Raw genomic sequence first — 25998 nt, forward strand, 5'->3', positions numbered from 1 at the left:
CACAACAGAACATGTGATAAACAAAAAAAAAAAGACTTGGAAAGCACAGTGGGAATATGAGGCACCAGGAACAAAATGGCCGGTGCCCATTCTAACCATCGATCACAGAATCTATGAATCAGTAATCCAAAAATATTTGATGTGGCTGCTTCCATGGTGAGCTTAGAGGTCATTCGGGCCATTGTGCAACCAAAATAGAGTGAGGAAACTAGCAGATGTTGTGCACCTTATGGGTAATCTCTTATCTGTATAAAATCAAATGGAACCGTTAAAGTGATGTTTGTGGGTAATCTCTTATCTGTATAAAGCCAAATGGAACCGTTAAAGTGACGTTGGAACTCTATCTGCTGCTTGTAAAACCCAAGTTAGTTTGTGAGACTATTCTCAAGATGTCTCGTCCATACCGCTCTCATTACGCATTAGTAAACCACAAAATGAAATTCAGGGCATTAATTTTCCTCTTCTTTAATTTTTTTATGGAACCTTTTATTTATTGGTTGAAGTAAGACAATAGGAACATCAGCAAACCAGCGTGGCAGATGTGGTGCTTATTTTATTATCACAAATTTAAGGATATATTAGAATGACAGTAGTCCAACAAAACCATGAAACATTGAGATGGATTGAAGATGTTTTCAATTATATTAGTTAAATGAACAAAGGAACAAAATAGACTATAAGTGGCTAGAAGACACCTATTATTAGACCTGCCGTTGGAGAGGGTTTGGGAGTTCCCACCATCCCGGGCATACCCATGCTCATACTCACTGCGAATATTGCAAGTGCATGCCCTCCCCATCTAAATTACCCATAACCATTTGGGGATGGATAAAATTGATCAGTATAAGTAAAAATATTTGGGTAATAGACATAATAAAACACATTACGGTGATGGAAACCAAGGTACACCCTCCGTCCCAAAATAAACCAATTCCTACGTTTTTGGATTGAATTTTTGACTCTTCGTCTTATTTGAAATTTTTTTATGATTATTATTTTTATTGTTATTACATGATAAAATATGAATAGTACTTTGCATGTGACTATTTTTTTAATTTTTTAATAAATTCTTCAAATAAGATGGATGGTCAAACGCTCTATAGGCAAAACTTAGAAATCTGTTTTTTCTGGGACGGAGTAGTATATTAGGAGAAAAGACTAAAATTTCTGATGGAAAAAACAAAGCAATTGGAGAGGAAGTCATTTTTTTTTCAACATCAGTGTAAAGTAAATAAAAGTTAGATTTATGGCATTGGATCACATATTGCAAACAATCCATTCATTGCTAGAGAAGTAGCACATGCAAAAATAGTGGAAAGACCTATTATTTAAAAGATATTACATCACCAAAGTCATGTAATAGCAACATAACAACTTCTGTCGTTAATCATAACATGCTACTTAAAAATACTGGCTAGCATAAGGAGCCACATGTCTTCACTTTCTACCCTAGCAGAACACATAGTGCCTTGTGAAACCTCAAAGAAATCATCTTGACTGAAAAAGATGTTAAACAGTATTATAAGGGACAATTTCGTTCTTGCCCTTATTTCAGAGTCTAATATTGATTTTGCTCCTCTTTTAGGGCTTTCGTATTTGCAAATGCCTTTTGAATTGAATGAACTGGTTGCCCCTTTTTGATTGAATGTTAGGGAGACCGTTAGTTCTCAAATATATCCAGTTAAAAAATAAAAGATTTAATTCTTGAAATTGTAAAGGACAATTTTGCCCCTTACAACTAGAGAGAGAGGAGAGGTGTGGAGTGGCAATTTCTGAAGCCGCGGCAGGGCTTGCGGCGGCTGGGAGGGGAGGCGCGGCGCCGACGGCGGCTAGAAGGAGGGCACAGCGTCGGCGGCAGGGCTCGCTGCCAACTAGAGGGGTGCGTGGCGCCAGCGGAAGGAGGGGCTCACGGGGGTCGGCAGTGCCGGCGGCGGTGGCAAGGAGGGGCTCACAGAGGCTGCTGGGCAGGGGAGGCGGCGGCTGGGAGTCTTGGTGGTGGTTGATTCCGGCGACGGTGCTGGCTAGCAGAGGATGCAGCTACAGCGAGAAGCAAGTGCAAGGTGAGCCATTTCCTTCCCCTACCTTTGCTCGGTCCAGTGCATTCCTAGGATTTGTGGATTTTGTGAATTTCCTGTAAATATTCCTGGGAGGGCATTGTGCTAAAACCAAACAATATATTTACAAACGAAAAATAATTTATGAATAAATATTATATACGCATTCTTAGCGATGTAAAAGCCAAGGCTGGAAATTAAAAAAAAATTCAAAATCAACTATAAATTCAAAATTCGGCTTATAAATATAAGCATAAGCGAAAAGATGGGATGGACGTGACATATATGACCAGAGGTCCTAGATGCATGCCCATACGTCGAATTTTTTAAAGAAATATTATTATTTTAATAAAAAATCGTAAGATTACAGACCGCTTATATTAAATTGGCGAAATAGGAGTCTGTCGAACGTCGGACGGGCGATAGGGCACCTGTCAAAATTTGGCCGGTCAACTGGGTGCCTGTCGACGGGCGAGAGGTCGACAGGTCCACTGGTCCCCCGCTGTCGACCAACGCCCGTTCGACAGGTCCGATGCAGCACGTCCCTGACCGGTCCGCATGCAGCAACTCTTTTCGCTTGGTATTAATTATCGGTTAGTATACTTGAATATTTGTAAAATATAACTGTACATATTTAAATTTATGTATTAAATTATGTGCAAATTTAGATTTACGTGTAAAGAATACACAAAAGTACTTTATTCAAGTACCGGAAGAAACTGAAAAGGCGTTGGTGATCTTAATTTACATGTTCAGCCTAGTCTGCTTATAGAGAGGAGTAAGGATAAATCGTTATTCCAAATGTTAATACAATTTAGTAGCAAGTTAAAAAATGTAGTATATATTAAAATCAGTTTGTAGTTTCCATTGAACGATAATATTTGCTAAGCTCACACCCATTCAGAAGAAATGCTACTTATAACGAGATCGTCATCGACAATGGAGGGTAAACGGATCCTCAAAAATCTCGGAACCATTGATGTAGATTATTTAGTGTTAAATTTGGTACTAAATTAAGCTAACATTTTAATAAATTGGATTTGTGGTTATGGTTTAGAGCAACCATTGTTGTACACAATGATGTCATTCAAGTGTTTGAACGGATAAAAAATAAGCATACTAAAATAAAAAAATAATAGTAAACAGAGGGAGGAAGGAGGCAGCGTCGAAGTGGTAGTGGAGCCTTGCTTTAAAAAGCCTGCCGAACAGCCACCAGCCGACAGACTCACAAGGGGCTGTCGACCTATTTTTTTGCCCTGTCGAACAGCCAACGGGCCTGTCGAACGGGGCTGGTTCGACAGGCCGGGCGGTGGTCAGGTGGTGGGCCCTGTCGACGGGCCCCCATTCGACAGACCGCCTATCGTCCTGCCTGACATCTACAGGTACCCCGTCGTCCTTCCAAACTTGACAGTACAATATTTTGGCAATTTCATGTAACTGGCTCTTAGTCCTACGATTTTCCATTAAAAAATTAATATTTTTCTAAAAAAATTCCCCATACGTCAACCAGGAACCCTTAAACGATAGTATATAGATCATTGTACAGCTTTTACCTCACTTCGTACATATCAGTACTTTGTCTCCACTCAACAAAACTAACAAAATACATCACAAAAGTGCCCAAGAAAAAAAAAAGAAGAGGAAGGCTTGAAAAGCATGGGTGAATAGGAGACATGGGGAATAAAATGAACTAGTCTCTGGGGAAATAGCAGCCAACTGATGTTCGATTCATACCACAGAAGCCATGAAACAGGTCGAAATTATTCGAGGCACCTGCCTCAGGTGTTTGTGCAAGATCTGGAAGGCTGATGATGAGGCCATAGAAATAGCGACCTCTAGCAAGACGGTTGCATGTAGTGGATCTTCCACGGAAAGTCGCGAGGTTAATCTTTTGACGTGTTAAAGAAAAAAAATCAAACGACATATTTATCAAGAAAAATACTTTGCTAATAAAACTTGTGTCTTCATAGCGATCTAACAGCCATGGCTAAAAAATAAATTACGATGAAGAAACATCAAAATTAAACAAATTTAAGGTTGAAAATTTAAATTTGGTCTGATAAGTATAAGGAAAAGATAAAAGATGACGGTGATTCTGTGAAAGACTAAACTGAACATCACATGGATCTGGGACCCTGTTGTCTGACACTAAAACCACAGTTTAGTTCGCAGTGTTAGTGCTACTGAAAGCTGCTGGGCTGATTTAATCATTTGATTGTGGACGTGCTTGGCTGATATAATCAGCAAAAAACTCTCTATTCGAAAATATAAGTTTAAAAGTTTTTTTCCATTACATAAAGCATTTATATAACTATTCGTAGTACTTCCAGTCAGACCAATCACTTTTCATTCAAATTATTTCCCGTCTACCTTCTATCACCATTCATTCAACAATTATTGAGGGGGACTAAATTAAAGATCGTCTAGCCATTCTGTCATTTGTGTAACATGGTTCTCTTTTGCTCTATGGCTAACCATGGTAAATTCAAGCTTGAAGAAGTATTCAAAGATGTTTGAACGGAGGGTTTATATCCCTAAAGACTATGTTGCCTGTGCTACACAATCTATAAATATTTACCTCCATCTTATATTAAGTTCATATTTCAGTTTTTAGATACAATGTTTTCACTCTTCGTCTCATTTGAATTTTTCTGTGATTAATATTTTTATTGTTACTAGATGGTAAAATATGAATAGTACTTTACGCGTGACTAACTTTTTTAAGTTTTTATGTAATTTTTTTAAATAAGACGAATGGTCAAATATTGGACACGCAAATCAGAAAATAAAGTTATTATGGGACAGAGGTAGTATTTTAGAACATACGGGATAATTGGTAGTGCAATTTTATTATTGCAAGCTTGATCTCCACCACTATGTATTAGTAAAACAGAAAATTAATCAAAATCATGGCAGTCGTGTTTTTAATTTTTAGTTGAATGTAAGAGCTTCATTTATTTGTTATCAAAGGAATAAAAACAAAAACAAATGGGAGAAACAAGTGGCTAGAAAACACACGATACAGTAGCGAGAAACTTGAAAGCTTCATTTATTTCTAATAACATATGGAATTTGAGGGAGGTAAGTAGTATCTCCTCCCCATATTACCAGAACTATCACTTGGAATATTATGTATTTTTTTCATGTTGCCATCTCTTACTTAAATCTTTCCTAGTTTACTACTGGGGCTAATTAGTGAAACTGTGAAATGCAATATTTGAGAGTAAATAAATTGCTGTGACTATATGGTCAGCGAAATTAAGGGAAAGACGCAAAAAATAGAGTATATATGATGACCAGATAGGCTTAATCTATACTAATTATTACTCTCTTAAATAACAGATGACGGTACTCCAATTTGTGTATATGAGACTGTCCACTCTCCTAAAGTCTCAAACAACCAAAGAATTGCATTTTTTCTCAAACTGTAGTTGCACCCTAAAAGATATAACTTAGCATTAATTAAGCAGTTCCATGATATGTGTAATACTGCAATCGATCACATATAATTAGGGGTGAGAATGGACCAAGACCCGTGGGTTCTTTTACAACCCTATTTAACTCTTAAAATATTTTAGCTCAAAACTCTATACAATTTTATTTTCAACCCGTTTTAAACCTGACCCTTATATTTTGTAGGCAAAATGGTTGAGTCCATTACCACCCCTAAATATGATCAGAGTACACGAGCACACCCCCTTCCTAGCTACATATATCTATATATAGACATGTTCTTCACACAGATTTCAATACATGGGGGTTATCATTTGTCGACATATTTACAATCAAAAATAAGTTATAAATAAAAATTTTATATACATATTCTTAACGATATAAAAGACAAGACTAGAATAAGCTTCGATGACAAAACTCTAAAATTAACTTTAAATTTAAGCTTGAAAATTTAAATTTTGATTTATAAGCACAAACAGAAGTGAAAATACGGGGGGTATAAAGATAGCTGTTTTGCTAAACTTATTACCTGCCTCACAACAAATTTTTCAAGTGATGAGCTTAGAACATGAATGGGCACCTCTTTAGTAACTAATGCTAATTCGTTCCACGTATCATATAGATCTACTTCTCTCCATTGAACTGAACTAGTTTAAAGACTTTGCAATTGCAAATCCAAAGTGAAAAAACAAATAACAGGAGCTCCAAACAAAGGAAAAAGATTGAAAAGCACGGGAATACGAGACATCGGGAACGGGATGAACAGCGCTCTTCAAGGCTAGCAGTCATCTGCTCATTCATGTCGATCAGATAATCCATCGAGCACACCATAAGTATTTGTTATAGCTTCATCGGCAGCATATTTCAGACCATGTATTTCTTGTTGAGGATGGACAAATGAACATGGAGTGATTAAAAATGGAGAAGTGACTCCGCAACATGGTTAGCAGCTTGTCTGTTATCAGCAGAAGCCAAAGCAGGTGAAAAGCGCATGCAGCATCAAGTGGAAGATACGCTGAGTGTTGTGGTTCTGAAACCTGAGTTTCTTCGTGAAAGAGATGCTTCTTTTACACCATATGTATTAAGAGTTTGTAAATTACAAAACTTAAATTCAAAAACAGTTAATTTTCCCCTTTAAATTTTAGGGTTAATTTGATCCATGCCATTACAAATTTACTATATTAGAAAAATACCATCACTATTTGTGATATCAACTATACGCCATCACAATTTTATAAAATTAGATGGATGCTATCGCCGTCACATTCTTCTTTCTTCCTTCTTTTCGTTTCTTTCCGACAGCCTCCGCCCTTGCAGCGACTCAGGTGGTGTTTAGCTTGAGAAAATTTTTGAGAGAAGTGTGATATCAAATGTTTGGCTGGATGTCGGAAGGGGTTTTTGGACACGAATGAAAAAACGAATTTCACAGCTAGCCTAGAAACCGCGAGACGAATCTTTTGAGCCTAATTAATCCGTCATTATCACATGTTGGTTACTGTAGCATTTATGGCTAATCATGGCCTAATTAGGCTCAAAAGATTTGTGTCAAGATTTCTTCCATAACTGTGCAATTAGTTTTTTGGTTCATCTATGTTTAATGTTTTATTTAGATGTCCAAAAATTTGATGTGATGTTTTTGAAAATTTTTTTTGAGAACTAAACAAGGCCTCAATGTCATACTCTTGCTTTTGAACTCAGCAAATCCCTCCTTTTCCCGCAACAAAGATCCTTAGTAATCCGGGCTAACCAAGTCCTAGTTCATGTGGTGAGCACCCAGCAGAGCTCATCGGCTGGAACGAGGGTGACGTCGCTGCTCTGTGTGGCTCCGCTCGCTGCTATGCTCTTCCAACTCCGGATCCCCAACCTCAATCCCCACAGCATGGACACTGGCGTCGCCACCATAGACGCAGTCGCCTGTGAATCGAGTTCGATATGCCCGGTGTCCTGCGCGTGTACAACGACACGGAGACCGCCTCTCCATCGCCCTCCAGCGACCTCACCAACAGTGTGGTCTTCAAGGACGTTTGTCCTAGATGCGGCCGCCGGTATCTCCGTGCGGCTTTACCTCCTACCTGGTGTGGAGCTGGGGAAGAAGCTCCCCGTCGTGCTCTCCTTCCATGGCGGCGTGTTCTTGGTCCACAGTGTCGCGTCCCCGCTCTACCACAAGTACACCGCCTCCCTCGCCGCGGCGGTTCCCGCCGTCGTCGCCTCTGCAGACTACCACCGCGCGACGGAGCATCCTGTCCCTGCCGCATACGATGACGCGTTTGCTGCCCTTAGGGTGGTCTGACTCGCCGCGCACGGGGACGCACGGTGGAGGCGGCGATGGAGATGTCGGTGGAGAGAGTGGGGAAAGTGAACATTGAGGGGAAGAAATGAATCTGACCAGTGGGTCCCGTGTGTAGATAGGGAAGAAGATGGAAAACGTATCAGTGATGGCATGATTCTAATTTTGTAAAATTTGAGTGACACGACTATGAATAAATGAATTATAATGATATTTATCTGAATATGTATATTTGCGATGGCACGGATCAAATTAATCCTAAGTTTTAATGGAACTTAAAGGTTTTGCTTGTTGGTTGAGGAGAATAATCTTAAGGTCTAAGCATCAATCAAGGAAGCCAATATTGCAATCAATCAGATCAGAGCACGAGCAAAGTCTTGCTGCATATTTAGGAGACATGTTCATTTACTTCTGCCTTCAAGGCCTGCAAAGGTAGCTGTTTCTAGAAAGTCACTCCCTAGCTCACAAAGCTTCCTTGAGATCACCATTAGGAATGGATCATCGTAACATGAAGTGATATATTTGATCCAGGATACCATACGTCAATCAACACAACACCAAACAAATGGTGTGTACTTAGCTTGCACTTTACGGCTAAAGATGGAAGATTTTTTAACTTTTGTGATGCATATTTAATGATATAAACGACGCAATGAACTGTTATAAAAGTAAAAATCTATTGTTGAAATATAAGATGATGAACTTTTTGTAAAAAATACAATGTTTTAGCAGTTCATGGATATTCACATAAAATCTAACAATAAATAAATGTAGAAGAACAAAGCCTATATATAACATCACTTTATATTTCCACTCAACAAATCTCGTAAAGACATTTCAAAAGCCAAAGAACAAATTAAAAAAACCAAAAAAAAGAGTAAGGCTAGAAAAGCATCAAGGCATAGGAGATATGGGGAACGAAGTGGTGGGCGCTCCGTGGAACTCTTGAGTCTCACCAAAACTATTTGGTGTGTGTGCATGCATCGAGGTCATATTAGAGATCTGGGAGGAGCTGATAAGGCCACAGAAATGGCCGCAGCTAGTCAGTTTTCCATAGAGATTGGATCAAGCAGGGAGAGATAAAACCGAGCATCCTATAGTTCATTTGGGGTGCTGGGCTAGCCCAAATGCTCTTGCTATTTTGATCAATGGAAAAATTGCTAGTTCGATTCTTGTGCCAAGCTTTGTTTCCACCATATAGAATAGAAAATTAAAATTGTGATAGTTATATTTTTAGATTCTAATATAATGTCATAGCAACACGAACGAGCCACCATAGCTAGATCTTTCTTTGTTTATATTCTTACAAGATTCAGGATAGAAGGGTGATAATCATCCAAACAAAATGAAAAAAAAAGTGTCACGGACTGAGAATGGTCTTAATTATTACATGTAGCATGGGAATAAGAACAAAAAACATTAGGAAACAAGGGGCTGGAAAACACAATGGTATAGTAGTGAGAAAACAACTAATTACTAGAACATGAGGGGGGTATTCCTGTAGTAGAAAAGAACATTATGAGTTTTATTTATGGTGCCATTTCTTCATAAAATGCTTCTTAGGAACTCATATCTGGCCCTAAAACCCATATGTTGTTGCTAAATATGAATTTTAGGCCTTACTTTAAGAATTGTTTGTGGTGTTTTTATGCCCTTTTTAACCATGGGCATTGGCGTTTAAGCCCCTAAGAACACAATATAAAAGGTTCAACCAAAATTTATTTTTGTTCATACGCCATTTAATTTGGTGTATTATCCTTAATTAGCCAACCCATGGGCTCTTAGTACACTAGAGTTAATTAGCAAAACAATTAAATTAATTACATGAGAGTAAGCAGACCCCAGTAGCATCTTGAAGATTGTGTTAAGATCCATAAATAATTATATTTTGGTGACAGATGGAGTAAATCATGAGAATAATTTTACGATATTTTAGATGTAACCCCTAGTTGGTACACTAGGGTTAGTGCCACGGGATCCCTCATCTAGCAGACTGCGCATAACCCACATCTACCATGGAACATCACGATGGATTGTAACTTAACACCGGTCACATTTAAGGGCTTGTTTGGGGGAGCTTCTCCTAGCTGCAGCTTTTCTCAAAAGCTGCTTCTGCCAGAAGTTGCCCCAAATGGTCCACAACTTTTAAGAATTTGTAGTTACAGATTCTGGAATATGAACTAAGAATCCAGAATCTGGAGAAGCTGGGCTTAGGAGCTTTTCCAGATTCTCAGAAGCTGGCTACCAAGCAGCTGCTTCTCAGAATCTAAAGCTCCCCAAATAGGCCCTTAAGTCATGTTTGACAGCCATAAGTTAGTATCCATAATTGGTAACGAGTTATCCCTAATGGACAAATCTATGATGTGTGTTAGTGGTAACAGTTTCATGATTTTTAAGTTTTAAATGCACAAAATTCACCATAAAAATATTTTCAATTTTTCTAAGCATCTAACCCATGGTGCACGTTGCTATGAGCACCATATGAGCTCGGAGTCAAGACCTTATACTCCAACACGACAAACTCTAACAACCTCAGTTATGAGCACATGTTGACTATTGCTTTTCTCGTTTGAAATGTGTAACAAGTATTTGACATTCTATATCAGTTCTAATGAAAAGATCATCAGTTATGAAGTTGTAGATCTCATCAATATTTGCAACTTTGATAAGGGGCATTGCTCCATCAGAAATCATTTGAAAACAAAATCAAAAATTCATTTTTTAAAATAGATCTCATTATAATGTATATTTAGAGAGCATGAACAGAGACCACCTACCCTCTGCACCTCTAAGCTAAGAAGGGTGCTGGCAAGCTGGACCAGGGCAGGGAGTTCATGTCAATGACAAGTGGGCCCTATTTCATGTTAGTCTAGGTTTTACGAGAGCGGTTGGGTAGAAATTGTGTAGAAAATGTTTTTATAAAGTTTTTCAACATTTTCCTTATTTCTCTACTATTTGCTAATCGGACAAGTATTGCTAGAGGTGCGCTAAAATTGTAGTTATTTGCAGGATGGTATTACTAGGTACCTAATTTCCATTTTTTAAGGTTTCATTAAAATTTCCAGGTATTTTAACTATAGGGAAAAGGTGAAAAGGGGTCCCTTCTTAGGCATTGATGAATTTTTAAGGGGTTAAAAATGATTATTAAATTTTTAATTTTTTATTAACTCATCATAATTATTCTAGTATTTGATTAAAGTATTTCCTATAAATGCTATGATCTCATCAATATAACATCATAATTCAATAGATCATATGAAGACCACAGAGGCTTGGGAATCGGCAAAAAATGACGATGACAACATACAACTTGTGAAAAGAGGTGCCAAATGGATAATATTGTTCATTTTAGTAATCTTGTATATATTTAATATTCATATTGTAACTCTGCTATTGTTTTCTCTATCAAACAGTGGATACGAGTCATATCGTCTTGATGTAAGAGAGTTAATGGTATTGGTCAATGATACTCACAACTATGTATATCGTAAGGTTCGAAAGAAACATCACGTCTTAAAGAAAGTGGTCGACTATGAGTTGTGCCATGCGATCAAAGTTTGAATTTAAGCCTCATGGGTTCTGATACAAGCAGGGAAGATACACATACATATCCCTATGGTCCGTCATGAGTTAAAACGTTTCTTCACAAGTAAGGTGCACAATGGTGCAAAATATTTTAGGAAACAAATCTATTACTTCAACTCTCATTTTTCTTTCACAAGTATGTGAGTGACTCTTGACCGCAATGTCAGCACCATGGTCGGTACCGGTATATATACATTCCGTGTGCATGGTGCGTTGTATAATTGACTGGACAATTTGGTTCTTGATTCTCATGGGCCTCATCACATGCATCTATATTTTCTCATATAGAAAATAGTGACCTAACCCATAGAGTGCAGAGGTCCCTGACCTTGATATTTATCTTGTCTGGATAATCCTAACATTAGAACGGAATTGGTTATCTCTAACGGACTTAAAGTGTCATCTCTATCGGGCATGGCTTCCGTCACTAAACTAAAGTCAGTGATGTTTGAAAATATCTCAATCTGACATCCGACCGTCGCAGATGACACTCATCTCAATCGGACCTAGATTATGGTCCGTCACCGATGACTCTCATCTCTGACGGGCCAAAATTATGGCCCGTCACAGATGACTTTCATCTCTGACGGACCTAGATTCTAGGCCCGTCACAGATGAGTATAATCCAAAAAAATAAATGTTGTCATATGCGTGCCTCTCTGGCCATCTCTAACGGGCATTTGGTTAGCCTTAACCTCATAGTTCCTTTGGATATTGCTTCCGAGAAAGAAATTGTAAGTTGTTAGCATGAGTAATCTATTAATCCTATTAACCCCTAGACCAGGATGTCACATCCTACTCAATTCATATATATTCATTCACAAACACAAGTATCAATATATTTAACACAGCCACATTAATACAAATTTTACTTTGGTATTTTTGCTAGATAACATTTTTTGAACAATTTGAATTTGAATTTAAAAATAAAACAACTTCAAACAATATTTTCAAATACAAAATGATTTTAACTGAAAAAGTCATCAACAATAAAGTTGTATAACTCATCATTATTTATGACTTTTATTTTGTTCATTTTTCTATACAACATTTTTTTGAACAGTTTGAATTTGAAAATATGACAACTTCAAACAATATTTTGAAATACTAAATGATTTCAACTAAAAAAGTCATCAATAACAAAGACGTATAACTCATCAATATATATAACTTTTACTTTGGTATTTTTGCTATATAACATTTTTTGAACAATTTGAATTTGAATTTAAAAATATGACAACTTTAAATAATATTTTTTAAATACTAAATAATTTCAATTGAAAAAGTCATCAACAACAAAGTTATATAACTCATCAATATATATAACTCTTATTTTGTTTATTTTTCCATACAACATGTTTTTGAACAGTTTGAATTTGAATTTGAAAATATAATAACTTCAAACAACGTTTTGAAATACTAAATGATTTTAATTGAAAAAGTAATCAACAACAAAGATGTATAACTCATTAAGATTTATAACTTTTATTTTGTTCATTTCTTCATCCGATAATGTGATAGTAACATTGTTCATAAAATTCACATATCTCTCATCTAGTTTATAAACTATAACACAGATATGTCAATTTTATGAACAATGTTACTAACACTTTGTCCGACAAAGAAATGATCAAAATAAAAGTTATAGATCTTGATGAGTTATACATCATTGTTGTTGATGACCTTTTTAGTTGAAATCATTTAGTATTTGAAAATGTTATTTGAAGTTGTCGTATTTTCAAATTCAAATTCAAACTATTTTAAGAAAAGATATATAAAAAATGACCAAAATAAAAGTTATAAATCTTGATGAGTTATAAAACATTGTTGTTGATAACTTTTTAGTTGAAATCATTTAGAATTTGAAAATGTTGTTTTGAAGTTGTCATATTTTCAAATTCAAATTCAAATTGTTCAAAACAAACATTATATAAAAAAATGACCAAAATAAAAGTTGTAAATCTTTGAAAGCTATACAACTTTGTTGTTAATAATTTTTCCATTTGAAATCATTTAGTATTTAAAAATATCATTTGAAATTGTTATATTTAAAAATAGTCATCTGTGACGGGCCATAATTTAGGCCTATCAGAGATGAGGGTCATCAGTGATGGGCCATAATCATGGCCCGTCAGAGATGAGAGTCATCTGTGACGAGACATAATCTAGGCCCGATTGAGATGAGTGTCATCTCTGACGGACTTAATAGTTTGACCCGATTAAGATAATTGAGACCATCTCAATCAGGCTGTGCGACTACATCTATGACGGGCTCACTTTAGGCCCGATTGATATGAATTCATTCTGACGGTCCAATAGCCCAGGAATGTGACGGACCGTCATAAATGAGAGGATCTGTACTAGTGTAAGAATTTTAGCATATAACCTATGTGGACTTTTAAGACAGTAGGTATTATGTCTAACCTAGGTGACTATATAATTGAATTTAATATAGCTGTTACACTTGACCAACAAAGATACAATTTCCCCACAACTTCTCACGTTGTCGCTATAAGGTTAGTAAGGGATGATCCAATATGAGAACTTTCGATAAAAGTGTATGTACACCCCAAATGTGATCGTCCATAATATATCAAGGCATGGCGTCATTGTTATGACCTGATGGTGCATCCTTTATTTTTTTTCCTTCCAGGGAAACTAGATAGCACCTCAAGATGTTGTACGAATATCCCTAGAAGATGCTAGGTGATTTTGTAATAGATAGATGAGGTGAGTCACCAACTGTTCATAACGTGCATTCTAGAGAAGAAACAACCCATGATCATCATTCGGATTAGTAGTACACTTGTGCCATATATCCATTGTTTGAATTAGATTATCCTACTTGGTTGTCTAAATTAATAATATTATAATTTTGTAATAGATCATGATGCAGGTGATAACCATTTAGACAACAAAGGAGATAATGATGTGGTTTATGGACCCAATGAAGAGAAAATGCAGATTTGTGATAGCAAGAGAGTACTATGCCTTCAGACTACAGGTGCAAAAGGAAATTCTTAACACAATATTAATTTCCCAGTGATTCTCCTTCACAATCTTGACCCTAACTATGGGTTATGAAATACAAGAAGGTTATTGGCTAGAACTTTCCAAGACAATGCAGTTAATAATGAAATTGTTAGTGAACATCATGCAAGCAGGAGAGTTTATACCAAGGATTCCGTTATCTCCCTCAGACGATATTTTCCTCCCTTTCAACATCAAGAGGAAACAACTCTCAATATGCATAAGTTTCGCAATAACCATAAATAAATCACAGCGATAAACCACTCCAAATGTCAAGATCTTATCCTCTAGAGCCTGTGTTCTCACATGGACATTTTTGTATTGCACTTTCAACGGGAGTGTGAAGGCAAACGTTGATGATTTTGGCCAAACCAAAGAAAAATATAGATACTATGGGAAAGAGCACTAAGAATATATATTGTTTATAAAGACTTAGTGGACTGGTAGGTAATGAGGATAACTTTTTAAGTTTATATGCAATGGAAAATATGAACCATTTTAAAACCACAAAAGTTTAAGATTATAATGCAAAAAATATTTGTTTATAAATTTGAAACTAACCACTATCATTTCATGTATAAGAACAAGTTTGAGCCGATGGTGAGTACTATGTGATGATTGTTGGCATGTCAAATATGATGGAAATGCATTAGTTGTGGTATACCTACTTCTAGCACTTCTTGGCATATGTTATTTTGTAAAAAATAGACAATAACTATCATATTTTTCATTGTTACATTTGGACCACTCTTCATGTTACACATGCTAATTATCACTCATGTTCCGCTCTGCATGTTAGTCATGCTAAATTGTAATGATGCATTTTAGTTGTTGGATGATGTGTGATTTTATAATTGAAAATCATACTTTTAACGTTGTTATTTTATAATGTATTATCAAATATATTATGGTGTCGTAGCATTAGCACGGGCATGTTACCAGTTTATGTAGTTTACTCGAGACACACAGCGCACCACATATACAGAGTGTTCCATGCAAATATTTTCATTCTTTATGTATTGTTCTCATAATTTATTATGACATATCCAATTTGAGATGCAAACAACATCTAATAAAATCTAAGTAGGAGAGTAACAAAAGTGAAAACGGCAACTAGAATGAAGATGGTACCCCAAGGGTGCTCAGGGTCAAGGCTCCAACCGGTATAGATGCAATATATCCAACACTTGCATCCTGTATGTGTCTACCCATCCTTATTACAAAAATAACTTCATACATAGAAACACAAACACTGAGTGAAGCCAAAACATACAATGTGTAGCTTCGTAGGTACATCAATCACACAGTTAATTAGGTGTAACTGAATTGAGCTGGATGTGATAGCCTTGTGGGAATATGATCTCTGAGATGCGCACAACATCCCCTCCTTGGATCTCCTTCCACCTACTTCGGGTTAGAAATGCCAATTAGTGAGCTTAAAGAGCAACAAAGTAGAACACATATAACCAGGGTTTGCAATTTTCTCCCGAAATTTTGGGAATTTTGAAAATTTCGGTGGGTACAAAAACAGTATTATTTTCTGAAATTTCTGAAATAATCATTTATATTTTCAAAATTTATGTACTTGGTGAGAAAACGATCGTTATTAGCATTTGAATTTGAAAATTTTCAATTTCGGTCCCCCCAGCCGGTATAAAAGAGTATACATAAATTTCAAACGCTGCATATAACACACAAAACTATGGACTATACATAGTCATTTGTACCTGTACTCAGTCACCAAGATGTGGAGGAAAAGTGCAATAAAAAGCTTGGCAAAGTCTGCCCCAAGACAAAGTCTTATGCCTCCTCCGAATGGCATGTAATTTTGTAGCAATTCAGTTCGCTTTTCCTCATCCTGTAATTTTGTATGGTACGCTTGATTAAACTCACGGCTGCAAGGAGTTTGTCACTAACCGTCCATCTCCATGGATTAAACTCAAGTGGATCTTCAAACAATTTTGGGTTGAGATGAACTGCCATGGGGCTAATCATTACTAGCCACCCGGCTGGAATTGTATATCCTGGGGAAGAAACAAATCATCTCTGAAATGCCTAAGTGGATCTTTCAACAATTTATCAATGACATGATTTAAATTTACATCATAGAATTTATTGTAAGAAGTGTACCATTCACTTGGACATCTGTTATTGCTTTCCTGAAAATTCCAGGTGCAACATTACTAATCCGAGTGATTTCATTTATAACCTTCAGAAGAAACAATATAAATTGAGTTAACTAAAAATTATCAAAAGTGATATGATTTGACTCTTCAAAACATAATTTTACATAACCTCGAATCACCTGAGGAGTGAATATCAAGGACTTGTACTCTTCCCAAGTGAACCCGGAATTGACGTTCTTTCTTCTGTTCAATATCTTGTTATGCTCCTCCTGGAATAAATAATTAAATATACAATTATTGAAGTGTTTGTAGATCACCAGTCTTTCCTTTTGGGCAAAATGGTTAGTGCAAAGCCGAAAAGAATGGTTATTATTCTGGATTAGTATCAATTATTCAAGAGCTTTTTAGGTTCATTTTTGGGTACTACTGAACAATGTAAAATAGTGTGATATCTCACAGTAACTCCACAGTTTACATAATGAGTGTGAAACTCTGCAGTAACTATACAAGTTCTAAAAATAACTTATTTTCAAATATTTCACATTTAACATCTGCTTCTTATATACAAATGAACATCTTCCCATGTTTAATTTGTAAATTTTCAATATGTGTTTTGTAGGGGTAGCTGTTTAATTATCTAGCATCTTTTGGATGACTTTGGCCGTGTTCTTCTCTTAGACTAACTAACCCAGATTCTTTTCTATGCGCATGCTTACTGAACTACTAAAATATATATTTTTTACAAGAGAATTTATAGAAAAGTAAATCATATTAATTATTTTTTTAATTTTTTATAGTTAATAATTACTTAATAATCCACCACTACGCTTTCCGCGCGGGTTACTAACCCTTTTACCGAACGTGGCCTTTGAAGGACTAACTTACATTTGAGAGAGAGAGAGGAAGAGACAGAGATGTTTAGTATTAATAGAGAAGGACAAACCTTGAGCTCCTTGACAACTTTGGGATTATCAGTGAGCAACTTGAAACCTACAGTCAAGGTTGACGATAGTGTTGCAAAACTGGCAAACAAGAGCGCAGCAAGTGGATCTACAGAAAAAACGGGCATCTATCACTGACTTTTCACTTTGTAGTTCTTCAACAATTTGGTCAACGAGGTCATTGTATTTCTTCTCAGGTGCACTCAGTCTCTCTTTCAGTAGATCAGTCAGGAGTTAAAGATGACAGAATGTGCACAACATCTTGTAAGTTCAGAGTTTGCAACAAATATTCAGAAAAGTTGTTGAAACCAACATACCTGCATGCACCGGTAAAACTGTGTCCCTTGAAAATATATGGGGAAAGAGATCATCCCTTGAAAGAATTCCTGAAAGTTTTTCCTCAGTTCTCTTGACTTAGTGGGGTCAAGGCCAATCAACTTCTTAGCAATCAGATCAAAGATCATCTGTACGAATCATTGCGAAATTAAATTAAATTAGCATTTTCTGCCAAGTCCATGCATATAAAGTGGCCATAGTAAGCAATGTCAGAACCGCCTTAGTCCTTTTTTCTTAAGAAAATAAATAGAGTTCTCTCCTTGACAGGGACATTTCCCATAGCACAACACATGGAATTTACGTAGGTCTAAGTTTATTAGGGTCAAGTTCACTATTCACTAACAACATGCCCATTAGGCCTTGATGAGCCGAAGGTCCTAACCACCGAAGGCATACTACTCCGTCTCAAAAAAGTCAATTTCTGGATTTTGTATGTTTAGCATTTGACCATCCATCTTATTTGAAAAATTTATTAAAAATTAAAAAAAATAGTCGTATATAAAGTACTATTTATGTTATTTATGTTTTATCATGTAGTAATAATAAAAATATTAATCATAAAAAAATTTTAAATAAGACGAAGAGTCAAAAATTTTATCTAAAAATATAGAAATTCGTTTATTTTGGGACGGAGGTCTTACTTGGCAAGTCTCGCTTGGTCGAAGGTCTTCTTTGGTTGAAGGTTCATTGGGTCGAAACTCTCGTGTCGAAAGGCTCGTCGGTCCAGGCTGGTTGTTTGCAAAGCACAGGCCTTTAATGGGGTGTTTAGATGGAGCTAAACATTTTAACTCCATGTCACATCGAATGTGTGGACACTTATTATAAATATTAAACGTAGACTAATTATAAAACTAATTATAGAAATGAGAGCTAATTTGCGTTACAAATTTTTTAAGCCTAATTACTCCGTAATTAGAGCATGTTACTGTAGCATCACATAGGCTAATCATGGATTAATTAGGCTTGATAGATTCATCTCGCGAATTAGTCCAAGATTATGGATGAGTTTTATTAGTAGTCTACGTTTACTATTTATAAAAATGTCTAAACATTCGATGGGACAATCACAACCACCCCCTTAGCATCCAACAAGCCCATCACGAATAAGGTTGATTGCAAGATCACCGAAACCGTCCTTCTCTTAGGCTTTCATCTGGATACCCCTTGATGTGACGACCTTCCATTAAGCCTTTCCTGTCTTTCCTCTGCATAGGTCTGGAATTTTTGTCATCAGTATCCGGAAGATAATCCAAATTTCGGAGCCAAGTCTCTGTATTTTTTGGTGGATACAAATATAGGTCTGGAATTACGGTATCCCATGGTTACAGATTACCCGATCAAAAAATGGAGGCTACCTGGTTAAATATCCGGATATAACCCGAATAATTATAGCCTATCAAAAAAACTATGTTGCATACATAGATTATTAGAACCCAATAACCATGAAACCTTATTCTAAGAAGCTCCCTGTGCATATACATGTAGTTTGACTATATATATAGTTTTTGTTCCTTATCACTTATTGAAGTACTACAACCATGTATATATATACTAATCTAATGATTGAACGTAACGAATCATTTATGCTATCCTACTGGTTGTTCCTACCCTTATATAGTTGTATCGGGAATTTATGGAATGGTTGAATAGCTAACATATATGTATACATAGTTACTATTTTGATTTTGATATCCGATAAGTATTCGTAACTAGTGTCATTTGTATCCTTATTAGTACGTATTCGTTCCATATTTGTTTCTGACATTATCCGTGTTTGCATTCGTATTCGGCAATATCCATATTTTACCTAATCTCGAAGAGAAAAATTATGTAGTAAAATTGAAAATTTCAGTAATATTGATAAATTATTGATAACCAGTTTCTCTTTGATAGCCTGCTCTTTGTCTTACTTTCTATTCTACCCTATAGTGCATCTATCCTATAGTGCACCAACTGTTGTGACTCATGACTCATTGCCTTACCGGACAAATCCAACGATCTAGAATTATCTATGTCAATCAAATGAACCAGTTCGACTCTACATACCCTATTGTCATGCATAGAAAAATTCTTTCTATATATTAGAAACTTCCTATAAAATATAAATATATACGCTTTTCATTTATATAAATCATATAATTATGCTATATATTATGTGTGTATTCCTATAATTACCAAAAGTGGTGAAGTTGTGGCTTGTTGAGTTTTAGGAATTCATAAGATTAGTCATTATACATACAATTAGATTTCTGAATTTCATATGATTAAGATTTATGATCAAGTTTTATTTTCCCTAGTCTATGATTGCAGTGGATTTTTGTTAGATCATGATAAAAGACCGTTGTTGAATGAGATTATACAAATATTTCTAAATACTTTATTTTACATGAGTTAAAAGCTAGAAAACACACGTCTTCAAAAAGATTCCTATTTAGCACATATTTAGTATGCACATGTCATAATAGCATAGTGGATGGCATGCATATGACCACAAAATTCTCTTGGTTGAATATGACAATGATAGATAAAATTATGCAATATCTAAAACAATAACTTTATTTCAATTAATTGATTTTTATTATCAAATTCACCATTCATTGATATATGTATATTTAATATATGACTTGAATCAAATTAAAGTGCAACTAGACCTATTTTAGAAAAATTAATTTAACCAACATAAAATTAAATATGTATGAATATAAATATTATGATACCGTAGCATTAGCAGGGATATATTGCTAGTAGCACATAGATGTGCATTTTTTTTTGTGAATGTCATCATCAAATCAATGCATCATAAAAGGGGAAAACAATGAAAATTCACAGGGGAATATGCACTGAAAAGAAAAATCAAAAATAAAATAAGCCCAAACTTAAAAACTCAAATTGGCCCAGAAACACTTGCTCTTCCGGCAACAAAGACGGGCCAAGAAAACGGTCCAAATCAAGACTGGGGCCCATGAACCCCCGCATTGCGGCCTGCTTCGCAGGCCAAACCCCCCTCCCCTCAAGAGCCGTCTCCTCGTCGTCCGCTCGCCGTTGCTCCCTCTCCTCTCGTCGCGCGATTGCGGATTGCGAATTGCGATTTGCGATTTGCGATTTGCGATTTGCTATTTGCGAGTTCGAGTTCCCCCGCCTGCGCCGATCTTGGTCCTGCTGTTTCCGCTGCGTCATCACCCGGTGAGTGAGCATGCCCCGCCCACGTCCTCTTCCTCGTCTCTCTATCCAGCGCCTTCTTTTTTTTTTTCTTTATGGAATTTGTGCCATGAAACCCTAGATAGGTTATCCTCCAGATCTGCGGGTTTGATACTGATAGCAGTATGTTTGTTAGATGCGACGGTGCCTTAGAGTGAGTGGTGATCGTTGTTAGGGTGAGGTGGGGAGGACTTTTGCAAGTATGTATCTATTAGGTATCTTATCGTGCGGTCAATTCTGTTTCTGCGCAATCAAAAAGATTCGTGATGCCGCGAAAAGGCAATTGCGGTGGTTTAGTTATTGTTCTTATTGCACTTTTTGGGGGATTCAGCTTGCAAGATTCTGTTCTACGCACAATTTAGTCCAGCGTGTTACACGTGGACTTGCTGGCATGAAAATTGAAATTGAAATTGAAAACTATGTGTTGTCGCCGGGCTACACTTTAAGGTCCAAAAGCGATCTACGAGTGCAATGCACCCACTCTAGCATATAGAGCGTTGGGCTTGCACGAGCATGAAAAGTTTTCCACATGCCAGAGTAGATTGTACGAGGTATTGCCTAATGTTGTTTCTTTTGCGTAGTTTCTGAAATTCTGACTTCTGAATCGATGCTGTATGTTTAGATTCCAGTGTTCTTGAATGATACTGGCTATGTTAAATTGTTAACTTGCGTTATCAATCCAATATATTTTTATTTTCTGGCAGTGAACAGTCAAATATTGATTATTCTTCCAACAGTGCTTTATATTGGTTCAATTTTTCTTTATTAATGTTGAGATAGAAATATAGTGATAAATGGGGTCAAATTTAAATTAAATCAGTGATACAGGTTGTATGAACAGAAACTCGTGTCCATTATTCTTGTGTAGCTTCATGAAATTTAGCCCTATTTGTTATAGATACATTGTCATAAATCTCATTTGTGTTCATTTTTTTACTAGTATTCAGAACGTCGCCTAGTTGTCTGTTGCATTCTTTTAAAAACGTTGCCTATTCTCCATGTTCTTCCTCTTTGCCCTTCCTCTCCTCTCTGCTCTATCTCTTGGATCCCTACTCTACCTCTGCTCCAATCGCCCGTTCTTCCTCTCCCCTTCTCTTTGTTCTTCCTCTCCCTTCCACTTTGCTCTGCCTCTTAGGATCTCTGCTCTTCCTCTTTTCCTCGTGTGTGTTTGGTATCGCCTTGATTGCACACCTTGGCGTCACCTAGGCAATTGAGCGGTGGTGGGCGCCCTTTCGTTAACGCCTTAAGAACCATGGTGTGTTGGAACACATGTTCATTTGCCCATGATTTTTCTGGAAGTCTTCAATTTCTCAAATATACTATCTGATTGTTCTGATATTATCTAGCACACACCTTACTGGAGCTTAGACATTGGAAACTTTGACATCATTGGTGCGTCTTAATTTTTCAATTATGTAATAAATCACAAATTGAGATTATTGTGCTGGATTGCTTATATTATCCAATACAAAGTGTTTAAAAGCACGCATTTCTTTATTTATATATCCTCAGTAAGACAAAGCATGCAGGTTGAATCAAACCAGACCCTAAAAGTAATTGTAGTTAATGTCTTTTACAAAAATTCCATTGTCGCAACTTTATTGTTCTCATTTTTTATTTTTCATCTGCCAAATATGGCAAACATTATTTGCCAAGGTAATTGGGAGCACCAATATAGGTATATGAATTTATATTCACTTTGTCTTTCCTTATTAGAAACTTCACTGGAATTTGTTTTTCTTATTAGAAAATTCTTCTCCTTTCTCATTTGATTTAATCTTAGCCATAAACATGATCAAAAAAATTCAGAACTTCTCATTCATTTTATGCCATTCTTTTATCTCAGTAATATAACTTCAAGAGGGTACTAAAAGACAGATATTATTGTTCTAATAGTTGACAGATTGGCACAATGGTTGTTAAGGCATCACCATAGCATCGCTATGGCGTCGTTATAGCGGTAAGGTGCTGGCAGGAGTTAGGGCGCGTCTGTCCCGCCTTACTGGATTGAGTATGGCGCCCGCCTTTTGCCCAAGGCTTCACTGTGGCGTCAATATTGCATCCTGAGGAACTAGAACGGCTGAAGGTGATGCCATAGGGAGGTGGGGGCATGGTTTTTGCCCAGTCTGGCCAAAACAGCACGAAAATATTGTGGCAATGGGCCCTTGGCCGTGAAACAGGACAACAGAAGTGCCAATTTTTCGGGTAAAAGGGGCCATACACGCCAAACCCCACAAGATCAGGGAGAAAGCAACACAAGAGAGAATCGTTGGAGCCTTGCTGTAGCAATCCATCCCTGGCGATTTTCTCCATCCCTAGTGGCGATCCCGTCTGCTGCCTGTGACGATCCTGTTCTGCTGCTCTGCAACTGCGCTATCATCCTGGGCCTCTATGGGCACAAAATTGAGCGGGTGTGCTATAATTTCTTCTGTCCTATTCCACCCTCTGATTAGCTCTGTTTCTTGCTCTGCTTTACACTGATTTTGTTCTGCTCCTTCCTCTGCTTTGATCCTTGATCCTTCCTCTGCTGCTCTGTTTTGGTCTTTCTTTCCCTCTTCTACATCCCATCTACTCTGCTCATTCATCTGCTACTATGTGACTATGTTGTGAGTTCAAGAATGGTCAAGAACAAGGTATGTATATGTAAGGCATAGCAAAATAATCTAACATGGTGGCAAATCAAACATGCATTTTAACAACAGTACAGTACAGAGTATAATCAACATGCTATGGCGGTAAGACAGTGTGGGGTCACCTTAGGTCGCCTTACCGGCTTTAACAATTATGACAGGCACCTCCATTTAACCTTATTTCATATAATCAACATTGCACTGCATGCTCTACTTGATTTAGGGTACTTGCAATGGATTGAGCATGTAGTAATACTCTATTTAAATAAAAGTAGCTTACTCTCAATACTTTATGTAATGTTGAATGATTATCTCTGGTTTTGCTGTTCCGGCAACTTAATTGTGTATACATCTTATTATTAACTGCTAAATACTAGCTTTGAATGCTGTATCCTACTATGTAGTAATTTTTTTTTGACTATTTTGCAAGTCTTTCCCCTTTTGCCTGTATGACTTTCTGACAACATTTACATGTCTATTGGCAGTTGTTGATCTTGTGGATACCCTATAAACCTTTCATCTCCTAACTGAAGAAAATCTGACTTAGGGTCTTCATACCAAAAGTCTCTGAAGAAAGATCTGGTTTCATTCATTTCTGTTGATTTGGGCCAATTTAATCAGTTCTGTGCAGCTTTCAAAAATTTTAAAGATCCAGGCTCTCTAGCCTTCAGACGGGACTCAGTAGTCTGTCAGCTTCAGTCAAATTTTGGAAAGAGAGAAAATGGATGACAGTGTAGAAAACTATATTAATTTCCTATCAGATGATTGCTTGTTTTCAATATTTAACAAGCTTGAAAGTGAATCTGACAGGAATGCTTTTGGCTTAACTTGTAAGAATTGGTTCAAGGTTCGAAACATTGCCCAAAAATCAATAATATTCCATTGTTCTTTTAACCCTAAAGTATATAAGGAGTATGCTGATTGCCTTCCAAAGTTATTGGCCCGCTCACCTTATCTTAACTTGGTCTCCCTCGCTGGGCTAGCAGAGCTACCTGACGCTGCTTTGTATCAACTGACAATTTCTGGAGCATCATTGCACTCCCTTTCATTCTACTGCTGCTCTGGTATAACAGATGATGGTTTAGAACAAGTGTCAATTGGATGCCCTAATTTGGTGAGTCTTGAACTTTACCGCTGCTTTAATATCACAGATCATGGTTTGGAAAATCTTTCCAAGGGCTGCCATGCTTTGAAGAGTCTTAACCTGGGTTACTGCGTAACCATTTCGGATCGAGGGGTTGCTGCAATCTTTAGGAATTGCCCTGGTATTCGCACAATTATCATATCACATTGCAGAGGTTTATCCGGTGTTGGGTTTAGAGGTTGTCCAAGTACACTTTCTCATCTAGAAGCTGAGTCATGCATGCTTTCTCCTGATGGTTTGTTGGATGTAGTGAGTGGTGGTGGACTGGAGTGTCTAAATTTATACAATTTAAAAAGCTCAACTGGACTTGATGTCCTGGATAGAGTTGGCTATGCAAAAAACCTCCGGTTTCTAAACCTCAAGATGTGTCGTTATCTTACTGATGATTCTGTGATGGCAATAGCTAGCGGGTGTCCGTTGATTGAAGAATGGAGCCTTGCTGTCTGCCATGGAGTTCGCTTGCCTGGATGGTTTGCAATTGCAATGTTCTGTAGCAAGCTGAGAATCTTGCATGTTAACCGTTGCAGAAACATTTGTGACCAAGGTTTGCAGGCTCTAAGGGATGGCTGTGTGTGCCTTGAAGCTCTGCATATCCATGGATGTCGGAAGATTACTAATAATGGTCTGGCATTATTTCGCATTGCAAGGCCCAATGTGAAACAAAGGGTTGATGAAGTCATGTCAATTGGCCCCTCCATTGAGGATTTATTCCGATTGCAATGATCAGAAAGTAAGAAAGTTCAGGTAGAGTTTGGGCTTGGCCAGTGGTAAATCATTGCAACCAGTATTATCATTGCAAGTCATATCGATTGGCTCTGCAGCCCCATTATGGTCATCTATTTTCTCAAGTGCATACATATTTCGTTATTATAAGCAGGACCGTAAATATACAAATGAGTTGTAAAAAGTCCGTTAGATCCTGTGGTTATTTGAGTGTTCTGAGCTTATTAGCTGATACAGAAGGCTGTAAAAAAGTGTTTTTCATACAGTTTCATAGCTAGTTTAAGCTTGTAAATTTCTATGCTTTAAAACAATCGAAGGTTGAATTGGATAGAATCACTGTGCAATACTGTTGAACACTATTTAATTTGTCCGACTATCAGAATACCACCATGGCTGAAAACAACTCTGGAACTTTAATGGGCGCGTTCTCAAGAGCTGGTCCAATCTGATCTAATAAGTGTACCATCGGTTTTTAAACTTGTATGTATGTG

At 36.9% G+C, this 25998-nt stretch overlaps 2 protein-coding genes and 1 pseudogene across 3 annotated transcripts; 2 read left to right on the top strand and 1 right to left on the bottom strand.

Moving 5' to 3' along the window:
• The first annotated feature begins 229 nt into the window (after positions 1–229).
• On the top strand, positions 230–11317 carry LOC107305218. The gene is made up of 4 exons (XM_040528805.1): positions 230–233; positions 1743–2060; positions 11045–11116; positions 11208–11317. Exons 1-4 carry the CDS (start codon positions 230–232, stop codon positions 11234–11236), a joined length of 423 nt encoding a protein of 140 aa, XP_040384739.1. The 3' UTR covers positions 11237–11317.
• Positions 11318–15716: 4399 nt separating this feature from the next.
• On the bottom strand, positions 15717–23595 carry LOC102713500 (annotated as a pseudogene).
• Positions 20907–25912, top strand: LOC102706790 (F-box/LRR-repeat protein 12). 2 transcript variants are annotated; one of them, XM_006662849.3, is made up of 2 exons: positions 20907–20995; positions 24126–25912. In XM_006662849.3, the coding sequence occupies exon 2, from the start codon at positions 24362–24364 to the stop codon at positions 25505–25507; it is 1146 nt and encodes a 381-aa protein (XP_006662912.1). In that variant the 5' UTR covers positions 20907–20995; positions 24126–24361; the 3' UTR covers positions 25508–25912. The 2 variants fall into 2 exon arrangements, with proteins under 2 accessions (XP_006662912.1, XP_015697783.1); XM_015842297.2 differs by lacking the exon at positions 20907–20995 and adding an exon at positions 22825–23643.
• The last annotated feature ends 86 nt before the right edge of the window (positions 25913–25998 follow it).

This window comes from Oryza brachyantha, chromosome 11 (genome assembly GCF_000231095.2).
Source record: "Oryza brachyantha chromosome 11, ObraRS2, whole genome shotgun sequence".
In the NCBI taxonomy this organism is placed as follows: Eukaryota; Viridiplantae; Streptophyta; class Magnoliopsida; order Poales; family Poaceae; genus Oryza; species Oryza brachyantha.